The sequence below is a fragment of the Acipenser ruthenus genome, chromosome 10 (assembly GCF_902713425.1).
Source record: "Acipenser ruthenus chromosome 10, fAciRut3.2 maternal haplotype, whole genome shotgun sequence".
Classification (NCBI taxonomy): domain Eukaryota; kingdom Metazoa; phylum Chordata; class Actinopteri; order Acipenseriformes; family Acipenseridae; genus Acipenser; species Acipenser ruthenus.
In genome coordinates, this window is record NC_081198.1 from 35,282,857 (window position 1) to 35,302,742 (window position 19,886).

Here is a 19,886-nt window from a genome sequence, read left to right on the forward strand (position 1 = left end):
AATGTTGTTATAGTTGTATAAAAAAAGGGATTCAAGATTTGTACTTGAGTACTAATTTATCTTGCAATGACAACTCAAGGCTTTTCTGGCAGTTTCTGGTGCAGCAGAACAGGTCTGGCCTGTCTGAACCCTCTGGAGAAACCAGATGTATTAAATGATTTGATGGTCTGTTTATGTGCTCATGTTATAAAGCCGCTCTACTACTGCACCTTATACCCCAGGAACCATTTGAGAAACTTCAGATTCACAGGGTTATACTGTCTAATATATCGCTTGACCCTGACCCTGACCACCAACCTAATGTGACTTCAGTAGTGCAGTAACATTTTGTCATAATTATTCCACTTCCGCATAGACTCTGTTTTGAAGTGACATTCACTTTGCACTTTGTTCACAACACATATATACAGTATCAGTGCTGTGCAAGGATGTTGCTGTGCATTACTCTCCAATATTAGTGTTTCCTTGGCAGGGACCTGCTGTTTAACCAGATCTACTCGAAGCTGGGGGAGAACTCAGTGGCGAAGGGGGTGTTCCTGGAGTGTCTGGAGCCGTACATCCTGAGTGACCGGCTGACAGGCCTTGCCCCCCACGTCATGAAGGACCTGCTCGTCCACTTCCAGGACAATGGCATGATGGACAGCATCGAGGCCTGCATCGTCCACCTGGACATCACCAGTCTGGACATCCAGCAGGTACGTCAGAGAGCTGATTGATTCCAGCATAACGAAGGGTAGTCTGAAGACTGGTATGCATTTTATAGAAAAACCCCACGTCGCGTGCGATACTCGGGGGATGGCTGGTTCACGTCCTGGCTGTCCGCAGATTTAAGGTGTTTTTCCTCGCTGGGCTTCAGTGGACACTACTAGCCAGCCTTGGAGGTGAGCTCAAGCTGAACACCTGCAGGACTGGCCTTTATCCTCCCGGGGTCACTAGCTCGCTGACATCCACTTTCGAGTACCTGGGTGTAAAGAGGCAATTGATGGTGAAATCGGGGGACACCATCCATAATAATAATACTGTGGTCATTGCCAGTAATCTGGGGTCTGTGTTGGGGCAAATATCCAATCATGCAGGTAAGAGTCCTCAATCCTTCCTATTAGAGATAAAAAATGGTTACATTTGTATAAAATACAATTTTATTGGATTAAAACCAAATGCAATCTGAAAGGTCTGTGTATAAAGTTGTGTCAGAGTGCTGAAAATGAGTGGTTAATTATGAATGAAGACCCTTAAGTGCACACACCAAACTTAGCTGGAATTGTGCTGGCGTTGGTGTGCGTGTGACAGTGATGGATACAGCAATTAGAACCTAAAACAACCCCTGCCTCTTCCATTATATGGAGCAGCTAATCTGACCCACAGGACGCTAGCAGCAGTAGCTCGAATGAGATTCTGATAATCAGTTCATTTAATTGCAGAGATGGGATATAAAGTTTTGGTGCGGGTATTTTTAAAATCTGTTGTTTTTTTAATGTATTGACACAGTGGAGTGCCTCTAAATACCATATTACTTAGAATTAACGCTGCAGCGTTTATTTTAAATTGCTAAATACAGCTGCAGCGCTTACTCAAGGGCGGTGGTAATTAGAAGTACTACGGTTTTGGAAAGGCGCAATTTTGTTATTGAGGTTTTTACAGTGTTTGAGGGAGGCATATTTTGAAGTTTATTTCTGCGGATATAACTTGATCAGGTTGGTGAAGAAGTCCTACAACTTTAAACTGAAAGCTGTTGAGCTGGCAGATCAGATCAGTGTTTGACTAGGTGAGGTCACATAGCTCGGAGAGGGAAATAACGAGAGAATGTCTATTCAACACAGAGGAGGTTGGTTTATTTTCCCTTGCTTTTCTTACAGCAGTTCCTAAGAGTCGCATACTATACGGTGCGTTTCTTTCTCGTCAACCAGCAAGACAACTAAACACTCCTGGTCCAGACAGGGCTTCAGTGAGGGCGATGAGGATCCTGTGGCTATCCCCTAAACAGCAACGCCACAGCGAGAGCTACACTAGCTTCTGCTCCTCATTGACACTCCAAAACGCCACACCCCCCTCTCCGAACTTCCTGTCTGGATCAGGATTATTAGCCAAAATACCATGCATACAAACAAAACAGAAATGCATTTAAGAAACTTAAACAATAATCATACATTTAAGTATATTAAGCGTGGCAGTAATTCAAAGTAATATGGTACTGTTCAGACAATTAAAATGGAGCTGTTATGTAGATCAACCATCTAACAGTACTATTGAATACATTTTAAAAACAAGTTTACATACAGTTTGAGGATTACCCTTATAAAAATGCACTGTTGTAAAAAATCTCATGATTTCTAACTTCCCTGTCATGCCCCCTAATCTTCTTCCACTCAATGTAGCATTAAAAAATCAAAAGAAAAATATATTATTCTCAAACCCCTTGGGTTGCTGATGCTGTCTACTTCAAATTCTCAGCAGTTCAACACAAACTGTGATTCCACACAGCTGGTGGCGCCAGTCTTCTCTGAACACACCAAGTCATTAATCAGACCCTCTCCTGCTGTCTTTTACTCATTAGACGGACTTGGAGCATCACTAAATAATCAGAACACATGAGAATCCTCTCCTAATGACCCCCTGCGCTTCACTGCCACGATGTGCTTCGCGAGGCTCTGCAGAATTCAGTGTTTTTATACAGCTCCTCTGTGGAAGCGGTCTGATGTGAACAGGGCTTTTCAAAGTGAGGGTAGTTGCAGTTCTAGGAGAAACTTTGTGTTTATTTGTTACAAAATAAATCTAATATCATCACTTCTTCTTATATGGACGATACACTCATATGTGGCAATTTTAATGTACAAACAATTGCCCATTTAATTCTTGCACTTCTGAGGGAAAACCTGCGAGTCACAGGAATAGCAGCTGAGAGAAGAGCCGCAGCGCGGATGCGTTCTGTTTTCAGTGTCTGTGTGAATTCTCTCGGATCTGATTTTGTTTTATTCCTTTGTACGATCAAAAGAATATCAACTAGCCATTGATCATAATGTGTGCGTTGTAACAGCCCGGACATGTCTGGAGCACAGCACATACAGGAGTATTCTCTCCCTAATGACGCTGATCAATTGATTCACATGAACACTACTGTTAGGTGCGTGGGGTTCTTTTGAAGAAAATTGATTCATTGGTTGGGCGTCCTCAGTCAGGATTGCTAATGTCATGGGGGGCTGGGAGACGATAAACGGTCCTGCTACTGTATCTTTTCAGGTGGTCCAGATGTGCTGGGAACACCATCTGCATGACGCTATGATCTACGTCTATAACAGCGGTATGAATGACTACATCAATCCCATGGAGGTAAGCTCTTCAAATAGGTGTAAAAGTTCTGACTTGTGTTGAATACATTCATTCAAATGGAGCTGGGGGGGTCTTTCTGTCTTTAAACCTTTAACTACCTTTGGAGAATGTAAGAATATTGGCCACCAAGGTTGCTTGTTGAATCGTAACACTGAAGAAGGCATTAAGCAAAGTTGTGTGTCAACTACTTGACTCGGATTTGTGGAGTTTTACATTTGGAGTGCACAGAAGTGAAAGCTGCGGAGGAGTGAGATAACGTGTCACAGAGGAATCATTGATGTCAGTCTGAACTCTGGGACTGCGGCTTTAGCTGTGCAGCATTGTATCACAACTTATATCACATTGCTTTCTCTCCATCTACTGGAAATATGCTAAATACATTTTGGCAAATTAATTTCATCTGTATGATTATGATTATGAGTTTCTAGAATGATGCTATGAATATAAGCGAGTAAGAGACTGGAAGATGTGTAAAGTAGCTTCATTCAAAACAATTTATTTAAGAATATATTAATACGAAAGGCTCTGGAAACTATACTGAGGTTATTATGCTGATAAGTTCTAAGAGCTTTCAAGATGCTGAATGTTATCGGGAGGCTAAAATGCCCGAACAGTTTAGGATCAACAGCTCTCTGTGAGTTTATTTAGAAATATTGAGTTTGTGTTTACTTGCGGCGTCTGATTTCCAGAAGTGTCCTGTCACTGTCAGCATGAGAGAGCGCCAACATGAGCGCATCAGACGGGGTGCTAGAACCCATTCTCTGACATGTGACTGTCTGTGAATTCACCCGTAACTTCCAACACTCGGGTAGAAGTTTGTAGGCAAACGTTTAAGCTAACGCCTTCATCAGTGTTCTTTTCAAGTTTCTGTTAATTAGGAAAGTGGATGAGATGAAGACAGGAACCAAAACACTTGACTTTGTGGACTTAGGGCTGATAAGCCACAGCTGGATTTTTAAAACATTTTACAGCACCAGGGAGCCCTACTGGTTTGCATTAATCACTTATCTTTAAAGGTAATCCCAGGATAACCACTGGCAGTGATTCCTCCAGTGCAATAAAATGCTGTAAAAAAATCAGTCTGGGTAAAGATTGATTTAAATTAACCTATTGGATTCCTTTTCAATTGAATTCAATTATATTTTACTTTCCATTTTATTTTTCCAAATTTTATAAATCCTGTTTATTTAAACAAACCAAAAAATCAGGAAACTTCTTATTCACAAAGCATTGGATAAATGTATTCTGTACTAGCTAAAAGATGCATCTCCCTCTTACAAGTCAGTTTGTCATGATATACAGATCTGACAGATTTTGATTCCGTCTGTATTCAAGACTGCACAGAACACAAAGAACAGTGTGAAAACAGCAAGGAACATTCCGGAGACAACATTGAAGAAGACTTCTAGTCAGAATGTTTGTCATTGATTTGATTAACTTTCTTTTAACTACTACATTCTGGAAAGCACACTTCACTACCGATTTCAACTCACAGTTTCATTGATGGAATAAGAGGCAGCAGTAATCACTGTACCTTGCTGTCCTGGAAGGTGCTACTAATTTGCTATTCAACCCCTGAAGGCTGTTTTGAAATAAAGACCAGCATTTTCCATCTGAGCCCGTAAGAAATGCTAAAGTTTGATAGAAAGTCTGCCCAGCCGAGAGCAAAATAGGCAGAACTGCAGTGTCTTTTTAAAAAAGCAAAACCAAGCCACTTACTGTGGTGCTTAGGCATCCAGTTAGTTGCAGCATACCAAAAGCAAAAGCAGTCGAAAGAGTAAATAGGTTGTGAAAGCTGAGCCTGGAAGAGTACCATCTGAATAATTCAAGGTTCACTGCGAAGGCCTATATGTTCCAAATGCTTGAGAAATTCAGACAATGCCTTGTTGCTAAGCATCGGCAGTGGGATCAGGTGTGCAGTATGCTAATATCTGCTTGGGAAAAGTAGTATGATTGTTTGTTTTGGTGATGCAGTTATTCAAGTCGCATACAAGCCATACGACCCATGAATACTGTACGTTACTATAGATATGAGCCAAGGGGAACCTGGGAACGTGTGGCAGTGGTTTTGTTTATTTTTGACAGAAGAGAGTTTCAGGTTATTACCTCTTAATATAAAGCCCTATTTTGTCTGTGCTCGGTTCAAAGTATGCAAACCAGGAATTCTGTGAAATGCATTTTACTTTGACATGGAAAGCTGTTTCTTGTCTCTTATGGGTGCACTGTTGTCTTGAAGGTAGCCATGGTCATCAGGGTACAAGAAGGTCCTAAGCAAGTTTCATCACACTTGAACAAGTGGTTCTCAAGTTATATGAAAACTCTAAAATGATAGTAAGGCTGACAGACAAATAACTTCACTGTTCTCGAGACTATGATGCACTGTATAACAAAAAAAAAAAAAAATCCTTTAAGTTTTTTGACAATTATGAAGCGGTACATTTAATTATCAGCCATGTCGCACTTTTCCAAAGCATTAAAACTTCTTATTCTGAAAGTTTTAGAAAGTGTCCGTTTCCAGGTCCCTAAAACTAATGCCTTCATCAGTTTTACTTCTGAGGGATTGAAAAGTAATTAAAATAAACCACTCGTCTCACTTAGGAACACAAACACACTTAATAAATCATGGTCATGTTTCTTTTTTTTTTATAGAAACTACTCCAGGTGATTAGCCCGCTGCTGCGAGCAGGGAAGTCTCTATCAGGTATGACGTGGTGTTTATATGTCTGTGACTGTGCAATGGATTGAGTGATGGGAATACAAGCAGAAGGCCTTCATTACCCTTTGTTTGTGTTACTGTCCCCTTACCATTTTATGATGTTTGCACTCATTCTTCTTGAAATTACTCAAATACCAAGTTTGAGTACCAATCAATGGCAGTTTCTTTTGGCACTGAGTGATTTAAAAGCTGCTTGGAAACACATTTTACTCTCTCCCGAGGTGCTGCCGTTTTTACTGCCGAACCTTGATGAGTACAAATCAAGTCAATGGAAAACACGCCTATATAGTTATATGTAATTATTTGTCTTACCTTTTTTTCCGTTTTTTAATATAAAATAATTTTCATGTCTTACTTTCATTTTGCTTGTTTCCGTGGAAATGCCTCGCCATGCGCAGTGAATTATTATTATTATTATTATTTATTTCTTAGCAGACGCCCTTATCCAGGGTGACTTACAATTGTTACAAGATATCACATTATACACATTATACATTATTTCACATTATACAGATATCACATTATTTTTTACATACAATTACCCATTTATACAGTTGGGTTTTTACTGGAGCAATCTAGGTAAAGTACCTTGCTCAAGGGTACAGCAGCAGTGTCCCCCACCTGGGATTGAACCCACGACCCTCCGGTCAAGAGTCCAGAGCCCAGAGCCCTAACCACTACTCCACACTGCTGCCCGGATTATGAGATTTAACCCCTAGTTAAACTTGCCAAACAACTACATCTCCTAGTGTACAACCTTGTTAGATAGTTCTAAGGAAAGGACATTTGTATGTGACAAATCGGTAGCATTTACTTGTTTTGCCTTTGATTGATATGTATGAGGGGAATGCAACTTTTCTTGTTGAGAAATGAACACATTATAAATAAACTTCATTTAATACCTGCTGACAAAAAACATGTTACAGGGAATTCATCTGAAAATGTGATTACTTGCACAGCCCTAATAAAAAGATAATCTGACCAAATGAATACTAAGAACATTTCAAGGGGGGGCTACTTGCGCTTTGATGAATGTTCTTTTGAAGTCTATTTTAAAAGACCTAGTCTATTTTTTATAAATTAATGACACTGCTCTGGACTGCTGCTGGTTTCTTTTAACAATGTAAAAAATGTTTCATGCATAAAGAATAGAATCCAACAAAACAGACCTTTTTATTTTTTCATATGATAACTTATGAGTTATCTTGGAGTTAAAATTAAATGTTTTTAAAGGAACATGGAGAAAAATAATGAAAACTAGACAATTGCAACTCGGGCATAGCTACAGCACCATATTGTAGTATAAGTTAAATTCTTGGCTTACAAGTGGAGGGTCTTACACTTGGATTCTGTGCTGCACTTAACTGTGTGAGGTCACATGTGCCCTATTGTCTCCAACACAGGAAGGGTAGGATTTTCAAAAACCAGTGTTGTTGTATCAAACTCATGGTAAAATAACAAGAGCTAAAGGAAATGTGTTAATTAAATCAACCCGTTAATGTTTTGAAATTGAGTTGATAAGGTTGTTAATGAACACATTACTCATTAAAAAGCTTAATTGTCACGTACATCACTTCCTGTCTCAACGACTAAATAAGGGGGACTCGTTAAGCAAAATGTATGTTAATGAGATGAAATAAAATGAATGGAAGCATAATTCTCTGTTATGGAAACTACTAGCGAACCGCGAGACGGCTCTCCCACCAGCGAGCAGCAGCCAAATGGAAATACAAAATAATGGGAATGTCTATTTTGTGTATAATTTGTAAACTTAATTTAAAATTGTCATGCAGAATGTACATTTATTTAGATAACTTCACATATCAAATGCTGATTTATGATTATGTGGTGTGTGGGTAAAAATCTAATGGCATAAATAAAAAGAAACTTTATATATTTTGGATGGGGGGGGGGGCAAGCAATATATGTATATTGGTTGGAATTTATTTTCTTATGTTGACATCTACTCATATATGTATTTTAGTAAGTATGGCAGGTAGTGGGCACTCTGGGGGCTGTGTGGTTTAGTGGTTAAAGAAAAGGGCTTATAACCAGGAGGTCCCTGGTTCAAATCCCACCTCAGCCACTGACTCATTGTGTGACCCTGAGCAAGTCACTTAACCTCCTTGTACTCCGTCTTTCGGGTGAGACACATTTGTAAGTGACTCTGCAGCTGATGCGTAGTTCACACACCCTAGTCTGCTAAATACACAATTAAAAATAATAATAATAATAGCCTTATCATTTCGCCTATTGATTCGTCCCATTGTAACTGTACTTTATGTATCCCTTCCTGCGATTACATCGGGCAGTGTATTCTGGTCTTAAGGTTACAAATTGTTAAAACAACTGAATAAATCTAATTCATACCACAAGTATATAAAAGTCTGAATTATTTTTAAAACTACAAATATTGAATTGTCTGGATAGTCTCTGTATCGTCGGCATCACAGCCGCGGTCTGTTAAATTTCTGTTTCATATTGCATAAATTTCTGTTATATATTATTTTGTTAATTAAAACCCTGATTTTCCAAGTGCAAATTAACTCCTGATAAATTATGACAATTAACATGGATTTGCTTTTAAATTCCCATGCAAACAAAATATATAGTCGTAAGAACGATATTAAATTGTTTTCATAAATCAACATAATCAACATAATTTCGGAAATCACGTTAGCATGATTATTTAATAACGAGATAGGCATAACAACCGCTTGAAAATGCCAAAGTCAATGCTACATACCGATTTGTTGATTTTAACACTGGCGTTATCAACAGCAAAATAAATGGGCTTGTGACAATGCAAGAATTTTTTTAAAAGTCAACATTTTTAAATCTTAATTCATAACACCTTAACTACTATTTTTCTGTGCGTTTTGCAGATGAAAAAGTCACAATGGGCAACAAGCTGCTGGTATATATAAGGTAAAGTGGAAAAATGTCCTCCAGAAATATTTAGTCAGAAAGTTATATGAAGGAGTTGATTTGATCAACCTATAACTTGCTGGGGTAAGTCACAGCTGGATTGTTTTTTAACAGCATTTTACAGGACTGTGGAACCCACCTGTATTGCATCAACCACCTATCCATGGTGAGCTTCTCACGGTGGCAACAAATTACTTAAATCAAAGTCACTATTAGTCAATTAAATTGGGTTCAAATGAAAGCAGTTGAACAATCCCAACACTTATTGTCTCTGAAATATCAATTCCAATTCCAATTGCTTTGATGGAATTGGAATTGGGAATTGACCCCAACCCTGGTCCTAGGAATACCCTTATGAATAAGTGATTGATTGCAATCATAGTTGGTTCCTTGGTACTGTAAAATGCTGTGCAACAAATCCAGGTGTGGTTTCTCCCTGGGGTATAGGTTGATTCAATCAACCCCCTTGACAAATTGATAAAAAAAAGTCTGGACTAATGTCATCGGCCGTGTTGTGATGAATCAAATTTGATTTGCGGCTGTGTGTATTGCTGGTTGATCTGTGCTGACATTTCCTCCGTTCTCTTTGCTGTAGCTGCTGTCTGGCTGGACGTGCTTATCCCCTGGGTGATATCCCAGAAGACCTTGTTCCTCTGGTAAAGAACCAGGTAGGTAACCAGCATTTTTAGAACTGGATTCTGTTTCTTTTAAATATAATTCATTTAAACATATACACTGCCTGGCCACTTTATTGTATTGGGTTGGGCCACTATTTGCCCTGATCCCAGGTTTTCTACGACAGTGTCCTGAGGGATGGTAATCCATTGTCAATAATATTTTACACAATCTGTTTGGAGAGGTAGGCATCTTAAAAGTAGCCATCGCCAGCCGGGTACAAGTGCTACATTGTTGGGTGGACTTAATCCTCAACAATGCCTAAGTAAATGACCCCCATTATATCAGGCCTTCCAGAGTAATCAAGGGACCCACACTATTGATCTTAGTTTACAAATTCTGACATTGGCATGACATTGGTAAGGTCTGTTCAGCTGTAGATGTGTTATGTGTTGTAGTGTTGTATTATGCAGCTTTATTCTGGGCCAGGAGTGAAAACAGACTGCAATTTCCCTTCCTTAAGTCACCATTGCAGCAGATTTAATGAATGTTTAAAAGTATGATTGAAAAGCGGAACTGGGCTGCAAACTGTCTTCCATAAAGTCGAGTGCACTGAATTCTAAACAGCTGGAAATGGGAGCAAAGTACATTATAAAACCTGATTTAAATGACACATTTCAAACGATGTAATTAAGGTGCAACATCTACAATCAAATTGATGGTGCCTTGAGGCACAGATGTGCTGAAGTTTTAAGTAATTATGTTTTGTATTAATTCAAGAAGTGGGGATTTAATTCAGGACTAGACTTTTTACATGGGAATGTCATGGGCTGCCTAACTTGTAATAATGCCCACTCACTTCATTTTGGTCATTGTCTATAACGTGTTTCCATTCCACCTTGCCACTTGGCACAACTCAGGGACGTAGTGACAGCTTCATTCACACAGTTAGCACAGTGCATGTGAAGTGTGTAGCAATCTATAATATTAAAATATTATTCCACTTCTTCCCATTGTCATATTGGAGCTAGTGAAGTCAAACAGGGTCATCAGAGTGGAGCAACACAAAAACAGTTCCTATCCTAGTCCTCTGAAGGCTATGTCTTGGAAATTGTTTGCCCTGATTTTATGAAACCTTGCATTGACATTTGCAGGGAAGTTATACCACACACTGTGGTATTTAGGTATATCATACATAGCAGATGTAAAATTACCTCTATCTTGGGAACCACCCATTGAAACCGCCCATTCTTTACCACAGATGTTTGAGGTTCTCGGAATGATGTGAACCAGCTGACCTGGTTGTAAGAGTTAATGATTATGTTACTTAAGCCTTTATTTTTGGAACAGTTTGCCTGGATTGGATCAACTTTTATCTATCTCTGTCTTGCCTACATGCATGTTCTGGGTTCCATTGCAGGTGTTTGAGTTCCTGGTCAGGCTGCACTCTGTGGAAGCCGCCCCTGATGAAGAGGTGTACCCCTCCATCCGCACACTGCTGCACTTTGATACCAGGGAGTTCCTAAATGTGCTGGCTCTGGTAAGAAAACAGGCAGGCTTAAGTTAAAGTGGCATGCAGCTACCACAAGGAGTTCAAACAAGCAGTTCTGGAGGGCAGCTGTCACCGGCAGCAGCAGCAGCTTCCTCCTTAGGAGGCAAAGGTCACAGCTGACAAACGCTTGATACAGGCTGGGATTTGAATGACTGATTGGATTTTCATTTTACTTGTATTTCCAGTGTTGCCTGTAGCCATAGATGACCTCCAAGGAACAGAACTAACAGGCGCTGTAGTGCAGCACAAGGCGTTGGTGGCTCAGTAGCATGAACCGTTCCTCTGTCTGAGCACTGTATGAAATATCAACTCACTGTTTGAAAATGCCTGTACTGCATGTTGACAGGTTGTGCTTTGTTCTGTAGACTTTTGAAGACTTCAAGAATGATAAACAAGCGCTTGAGTACCAGCAGCGGATTGTGGACATCTTACTGCAGGTAAATTCAGCTTGAAAAAGGCTTCACCTTTTACAAATGTACAGTTCCATGAAATGTGGTTAAACTGTTACTGTTTGCACAGAGGCTATATATATATATATATATCTATACACACTACTGTGCAAAAGTCTTAGACATGTTGCAGTTTTGTACTCTGATGCATTATGAGCATCAACAATTTACTCAAAGCCTCCACTAGTGTTTTCTACGAATTATAACAACCTTGACTTGCATAAAGAAGGGAAAACATTGAGTAAAATAGCTTGCATCACTTGATTTTCAAGGTGTGGTATCCAAAGCATAATCAACAAGTACAGAGAAACATCATCTGTAATTGACAAACCCAGGACTGGAAGACCCAAAAAGCTGTCTAACAAGGATGAGCAATACTTGAAGATAATAACCTTAAAGAATTAAAGATGATGTTTCTCTGTACTTGTTGATTGTGCTTCGGATACCACACCTTGAAACTCAAGTGATGCAAGCTATTTCACGCAATGTTTTCCCTTCTTTATGCAAGTCACGGTTATTATATTAGTAGAAAACACTAGTGGAGGCTTTGAGTAAATTGTTCATGCTCATAATGCATCAGAGTAGAAAAATGCAATATGTCTAAGACTTTTGCACAGCAGTGTGCGTGTGTGTAAAATGACAACACATACAGTACTCTCCAACTAAGAGAACATCCTTCGGGAAGCAAGCGAAGTGTTCTTATAGCCGAAGTGTTCTCTAAGATGGAGTTAGCCACCAGACACAATATGAATCGATAAATAAGTACATATGTATTACTTGTCATGACGCACGTGCATCAACATATGAAATCAACTGAATAAGTAAAAGCAAAACAATCGGCAAGTGTATGTTAATAAACTATAATAATAAAGTAACAGACAAACTAGCGTTAATAAAACTAAAACTAAAGCAAAACAACAGGGTCAAAAAGCTTAAATCGCTGTGTACTACGAAATTACTGCCGGGTTTCAGTTCGGTCTGTCACAATGGCAGAGGCAAAAATAATGGTCGATACTTAGGGTTAACTTAATGTTAATAAACTAACTGTCAAACTAAATTAACACAGCACCCCTACACACATTAAAAAATGCAGCAGCAATATACAAGACATGTACATTATTTAACAGAATGGTGAAGCAACTCACCAGAACGGGAAACACAAGTGACTTGTTTCTGATTTCAGGTTTTTTTGAAGAACTCGAACAATTTCCAGCTTTTGTGTAGCAAGAGAAACAGTGGCACATTTTACCATTTTGTTTACATGCCATTTTGTATTGATGAGGTGGAAATCCGAATACAAAACAATGAAATGATATGATGCCGATTTTTGGAAAGATTTAATAAACCAATCAGTGTCCCTCAAAGCACTCTCGCGATGACAAGTCACTTTTTTATAAAACAGTACTGTATCAGCTGTGAACAAACTGCTGTCAGTGCCAAGAAGGTGTTCTTTTAAGTGACGTTCCGGTTCCTTTTAGCTGGAGCATTTACAATGGGAAAAATCTGTTTGACCACAAGGATGTTCCCTTAGGCGAAGTGTTCCCTTAGGAGGTGTTCCTATACGCAGAGACTACAATCAAAATAGAATGAAATGATAAACTGTTGGAGTAGGTTAATGAAATCGCTATTGTGAATAAAAGTAGAATTACATGTATCTGTTCATCTCATGAATGCGTTATTCTGCCATTGCTTTATCCTATTCGTTAAAGAATTAAAACGCAGTACAAAAAGCAAAAATCCCGAATTGAAGCTGAGCATTTATTCCAAATCAACCCAACATGAAAAGTTTTATATGAAAAGTTCATCAGATCCTCAAGTTTTTTTTTTTGTTGTTTTTTTTTCTTTAATCAATTTTGCTTTGCCACATGGTAGCTGAACAAACCAAAAAACAGAGTTCTTTTTGACAACCCATATTCACGACAGAGATATGCCTACGTTACTATTTTTTTCAAATGGTCAATATAGTTTCCAGCTTTGTTTGCAACATAAAATTACAGTCAAACCTGTATTAAGAGACCACTCAAGGGACAGTCAAATAGTGGTCTCTTAACGCAGGTGGTCTCTTAAAAGAGGGCCCATAACTTTTCTATTTGTCTCTGACATGCTTTCCTGTAATTTATGTATGTCTTACATACACTGTAAAAGCCAGCAAAAGATGTAATATGAACAAAAGGAAGTATGTAATTTAATAACATTCATTTAGATAATGCATTTACAGAACAAATTATTTTGTGAAAGTACTGAATGCTTGTCTGTCTCAGGACACACAAAATGTGCAAATCCTTTGCAAATTTCAATGCCTGTGTCTGCCTTTTCAGGTACGTGTTGATTCATTGGATCCTGAAACCAACGCCAGCATAAGCATAAGATCTTTTTCGATTAACGCACACATTGTTTTCATACTCCTTATGAGTATTGCTTGAATCTTTTGGTGTTTATTTTCCTTTTAACAGTTTGCCTTTAAGTCTTAAGCCGCTACATCCTAATTATGAGAACATTCTGTTAAATTAGTGGGAAAGAACAACACAACACAAAACTGACATATTGGAAGCTAACTAGTTCCCAGGCAAGTGTGAGAATGAAATGCAAGTTAAAGTAGCGTCTGAGGGGAGTCATTAATGTCATTGTTTGCCCTTGTGTTTGAATAATGAAGAAGGTGAAACAGAATCAGCAAGTCAATCAGTATTGTATTTTATTTTTGTTTCGGAGGCATAGTTACACAGTGCACACTTTTTATTATGACAATAGAGTTATCTTCACTGTGGAGGTGGCGTCACGTGCGTACAGACACGGGATGTTGACAGTGTGTGTTTATATGATCTTTTTTTTTGTTTTTATTTATTTAGGGTCCAGGGGCCAGGTTCGTTATAATGAAGGGCGTTATAGCGAGGGTGTACTGTATGTATTCATTAGCCTCATTAAGGTCTTAGCACACACCAAAAGAGTTCAGGATGGGTCGGGCAGGAAGTGCACTTAAATTAAAACATTGTTTTTCCAAACCTGGCTGAGGCAAATAAGAAGCTGTTTTGTTTTTTCATTAAAAAATCCTGGATGGCGCACCAGAGGGTTTTTTCAATCAGGCCATTGCCTTCATCAGATGACGTGCAGATACTGAACCTGAGCTCATCACCAGCTGCAAGGACTTTCTGTTCTTTGGTTAATCATTAGCTGTTCCTCTTTTTTGTGTATGTGTAATTAGTAGAACCATCAGAGCAATCAGAGCTGATCAGGAAGACTCTTAAGGGTTTGAGCAGGTGTGATTCGCAAGCAAGTAGTCTGACTGAAGATGTCTAGTGGATTGAGATTTCTTTGGTTGGGTTTAAAAAAAAAAAAAAAAATGGAGTCTTTCTTTTATTTTAATACTAACCTTAAAGGACCAGGATTTTTTTGGGGGGGGGTTTGTAACCTGTGTAAATACAACCATCTTTCATAGCAGAATACAAGAAAACAAATATTGTTTATCTGAATGTCCTCCTCCTCCTCCTTTTCATATATCCTATAGTGTATAGCAGTCTTGCCAACATAAGGAAATTGCTTGTTGGCATGTGTGCTACAGATATCAATTTTTTTTGTATTGGTGAGTGAATAAGTAAAACTTTGATTCAGTTCCAATACACTGCTTTCGTTGGGTGCCTTTGTGAACAATGACTGTGTTCATAGGGTAGTTTTTTATTTTATTAATTTCTGGCTCTTCAGTCATGCAAAATTATATTTTCTGTGGAAATAGTATTGCGGAGATCAAATCGCTGTGTGGCAGGGACATGGATGGAACTGCAGATTAAAGGGAGGATTGCACCAAACTCTCATATAAAAGCGTTTGAACACTGTACAGTGGATCTGTATGCAACCTTTATATCCATTGCTTTATCTATAAATCTATATCTCTACATCTCCAAAATCACGAGGCTGCATACAGATCCACTGCATTCAAACGTGAACATAAGCAATGCCTCCTCAGAACAATCACTGATTCCTCTGGGCAGCTTCTCCTCAGCAAAGAGCAAGACCCACTTGAATCAGTAAAAGAGAGGCAATCAGTGAGACATGAAAACAGCAGCAATTTCTTCTCCTCTAATCTTTCCTGTTGAAGTGCACACATAAGTGTCAGTTGAGATCTAGGAGTACTTTGGTTTTAACAGCAGTAACATTCTGGCGTGAGCCAGGTTAACAAACAGAGTATTTCTCAAACTGTTATACTGCACAAGATCTGTGGTATATAAGAATTTCCATAATAGCGAAGTACCTTGAATATTTTTTCACAGTAATCAGTGATCCATCTATGCCTTCCTAAAGCTTTCTGGGTCCTCTTGTTGTTTGTATGGCTACAGTAGGAGTGTAAAAGCTCTGCTTTTAAGTCAAGTAGGATCAACAGAAAACACAAGGGTTATGTGTGAAATAATCAATTTGTGAAGAGAGAAGTAACCAGCATAGGAAATGCTTCAGTATACTCTGTTAAAATGTTTTTTCAAATTACACTTCAATTAAATCAATTAAAGCAGGCAGCTATTATCATTAAATAAATGTTGCCTTGAAGACTGAATAGGATTCCTTCATTGTTGCCTGGACACAAATCATAAAACCTTGAAAACACAGAGTAGCTGAAGATGCAAATAGAGTACTAATTTGTTTTTAAATATGCATTACTATACAACAAAATGGTACACTGTGAAATTCAAGCCGATAAATGACATATTAAAGTCTTGAAGCTCTATTTCTAACAGATTTTCACTCCAGTCCTGCACCGAGTTTATCTTGCCCCCCCCCCCCCCCCATACATGACGCATTCGCCTATTTGAACGATTTATATAGTAAATACTATAGGTTACTGTAGCTAGGGAGATTTTGCTTTGTAGAACAGATAGTCTTCCAGATTTTCAAAACTACCTGTTGCCAATCGTGTGAAAGCCTCAAATCAGCAGACCAACAGTGGCTGATCGCTGGTGATGGCCCAGGAAGTGAAAGATTATTGATCAGGTGGTAGGAACGCCAAAACTGCATACAGCATATACAGAATGTGCTTATTACCCTCAGGGGATTCATACCCATATTAACAGTATGTGAGTATATATTCTGCATATTTCTGTTTATACAGTACCTATGTATTTCACACGTACATTTTTATCTAGAGATCTATTTATGATGACTCTTGAAAAGAGGATTTCTTGGCACAAGTCTGGATAATGAAGAATGTTTTCAGCACCCAAATCTGATGAAACATGATGTTTGTAAAAAGAAAAATAAATAACGGTGACTTAATTTCTCATGGTACTGACACTTCATTTGGTCAGCTATTTAAGCCTATATCTTGGGAACCACTTATCCTGAACATATGCATGGCTGTGAGTGTATTTTAGAGATAACAAATCTCAGCAGCTGGCTATAAAAACAAAAACTCACTGCTCAACAGCGATTCAATGATTGCAGTCTAGACTCCCACAGTCTCCTCTGTTCTGTTTCTGGCAGGTTATGGTGGACAATTCAGACTTCACTCCCTCCCAGGTGGGCTGTCTCTTCACCTTCCTCGCCAGGCAGCTCTCCAAGCCTGACAACACTCTCTTTGTGAACAGGAAGCTCTTTGACCAGGTAATTCCACAGTGACAGGCACAGTAAACTGCAGTACAGTTTTTTCCTAACAGGGACGTGCTGCACAGTAATGGTAGCTATTTCTATACAGTGCTGTTCAGAGTTATTGAGACACCTCTGCTGGTTTGTGGTGCTGAAGGCGGTGGGACATTTGTTGTTCGTTTTACCCAGACTGCTTATTAAACGTCTTGGTATTCTTGAATAGATGATCGTCCGCTCTTCAAATATATGCCAATGATTTTATTGAGCAAAACCCTCTCACAAGATTATTGTTTCAAAAAATGCTATCCTTTTTCTAGAGTGATGAACGACTAGGGGTGGCGTGTGTATTGCCCTTAACCTTCTTGGTAACTGTTCCGTCTACAACAATAAGCAAGCTATTCAATGACAGACCAAGGCAGAGACATATAGACAGTTTAAATGACATAATTTGCATTTATTTGGTTTGTGTTTATTTTATTTTTTTACAGGTCCTTGAATTTCTCTGTAGTCCTGATGACGACTCCAGACATACAGAAAGACAGCAGGTAACACCACTGTCAGGCAGGAGATGGCGTTGGTTTAGGGTTACCATCATGCATACACTGCCAATTTACAGAGGGAATTGTGTGTTACAGTTAAAACACATGATTAATTTGGAAATAATAGCTTATGATTGTAAATAAAGGGAGTGCTTTGAGTTCTGAAATGTTGTTACAGATTGTAAAGGGTTAAATAAGGGCAAAGCACTTTGTTTTCAAAATCACACTAAAAATACGATTCCTGGGTGAATCTTTACTACATTCTTCCATAGTTTAGGCTTCTATACCCGTAAATCTTGAATTTTAACATGGGCTTGTTGGGTAACAACCTTCTCAACTCTCAGCAGTAAGTGGTTGATTTTTGCTCAACCTATACACCTCTGGAAAAAACAGTAATTGGATTTTTTTGTTTTGTTTTGTTTTGTTTTGCATTTTACAATATCGGGGAATATTTATTTTTAGGGGTAATCCCAGGTTAACCACGGATATCTGAATTCCCAAGTGCTGCAACATGCTAAAAAAAAAAAAACAACTTGTGGATTATCAGGATATAAATTGATTATGTAACTTTACGCCAAGATTGCCTTTTGTATAACTAATTAAGTAGTTTCAATATCTTGCACAGAGAAAGAATATGCATGTTAGACACATATTACATACTTGTATTAGTACATTTGTTTGCTGTTTTAGAGTGGTGTAATCTTTAAGACCTGTATACAGGTCTGCAGTGTTGAAAAAGTTGACAATAATCATTTTCAAGCGTTTGGTCGTTGAGGCATGCCTGCAGCAGGGCTCCGGCAGGTACAGTGCAGAATTTTTTCCACACTTTGACAGCTGAGTGAGTTGCTCAGGATGACTGGCTGTGTTTTTGTTTGCCTGCAGGTTCTGTTGGAGCTGCTTCATGCTGGAGGAGTGGTACAGTTTGAAGAGAAGCGGCTCATCAGTCTGGCTGAGAAGGCTGAGTTGTGAGTGTCTGTCTTTCCGTCTTTCTGTCTGTATTGCAATTAATGTACGGGGTCTGGGCAAAGAACATAGAAACCTCCTCCGTGACAGTGTTCCACATCACAAGCCTACAAGCCTGCAAGGGATACGTGACAAGTACTAATAATTCATGATCAGAGTGCTTTCTCCAGGACAGCCCATAGAGTCAACTTACATGAGAAACACCTGCCAACTGAGCGTCTTCTACCAGCCCTCTTTGTCTGTCAGATATGCAGTCTGCTGTCCCACTGTGACTGAAATCAACATTATTATTTATTTATTTATTTATTTATTTATTTATTTATTTATTTCTTAGCAGACTCCTTATCCAGGGTGACTTACAATTGTTACAAGTTATCACAGTACAAAGTATTGCATTATAAAATACCACATTACAGAGTATCATAATACAGATAAGACCAGATATGAAACTACAATAAAAATCAATTCAAGTAAGAACAAAATAAAGCATACAGTAACAATAAGAGCGAATTCGACTAAGTGCAGTTAAACCTTATAGAAACTATTTGCTTATATGAGTAAAGTCCAGTAAGAACACGTAGTAAGTATGATAAATGGATGAGAATGGTTTCGAATAAGAGCAATTACAGAAAACGTGATTACAGATACCTATAAGAGTAAAATCAAATACAAGATACAGTTATAGTTAGGAGCAGTAGTTGAATGCAGCAAGGTATGAAGCAGTTCAGTGCAAGTACAAGTGGGTGCCATATAGTCCAGCATGGATCGAGAGTTGTGTTTACAGATGCTGTCTGAACAGATGTGTCTTGAGGAGGTGCCTGAAGGTGGTCAGGGACTGAGCAGTCCTGATATCCATGGGTAGGTCATTCCACCACATGCAACAGGGAGATGCAGCTTTTACATATATAGTGGAGAAGATACATTAGGCATTTCAAAGTTGCATATAATCTCATACAGTACAACTCCAGTACATTCACTATAACATATGGCAGTACCTCAGCATGTTACATTCAATGACTAATGAAAACATGTATAAATGAAAATTAGTTAAACAATACACATTGAAAAACTGTAGCCAGTGCTATTGGCAATCGACTTTCAAAACCACTACATCTACAACAAACAAAAAAGCAATTGTCGAAACTGTAGGACAGTGGACTGAATGGAACAGAGTTAAATATCTTATCTGATAGGGACTCAAGCACAAGAGAGGATTGCCAACCAGCTAAGAG

The 19,886-nt window shown here is 38.7% G+C and overlaps 1 protein-coding gene across 2 annotated transcripts in view; it reads left to right on the forward strand.

The window, feature by feature from the left end:
* vps8 (VPS8 subunit of CORVET complex) overlaps positions 1–19,886 on the forward strand; it is a 132,993-nt gene that overhangs the window by 36,052 nt on the left and 77,055 nt on the right. For both annotated transcript variants that reach the window (XM_034016381.3, XM_059032092.1), the window contains exons 21-30: positions 473–695; positions 3,238–3,327; positions 5,977–6,028; positions 8,929–8,971; positions 9,567–9,639; positions 11,007–11,126; positions 11,504–11,575; positions 17,051–17,170; positions 17,641–17,697; positions 18,574–18,656. In XM_034016381.3, the coding sequence (XP_033872272.2) occupies positions 473–695; positions 3,238–3,327; positions 5,977–6,028; positions 8,929–8,971; positions 9,567–9,639; positions 11,007–11,126; positions 11,504–11,575; positions 17,051–17,170; positions 17,641–17,697; positions 18,574–18,656 (933 nt within the window). The remainder of the gene's footprint in view (positions 1–472; positions 696–3,237; positions 3,328–5,976; positions 6,029–8,928; positions 8,972–9,566; positions 9,640–11,006; positions 11,127–11,503; positions 11,576–17,050; positions 17,171–17,640; positions 17,698–18,573; positions 18,657–19,886) is intronic.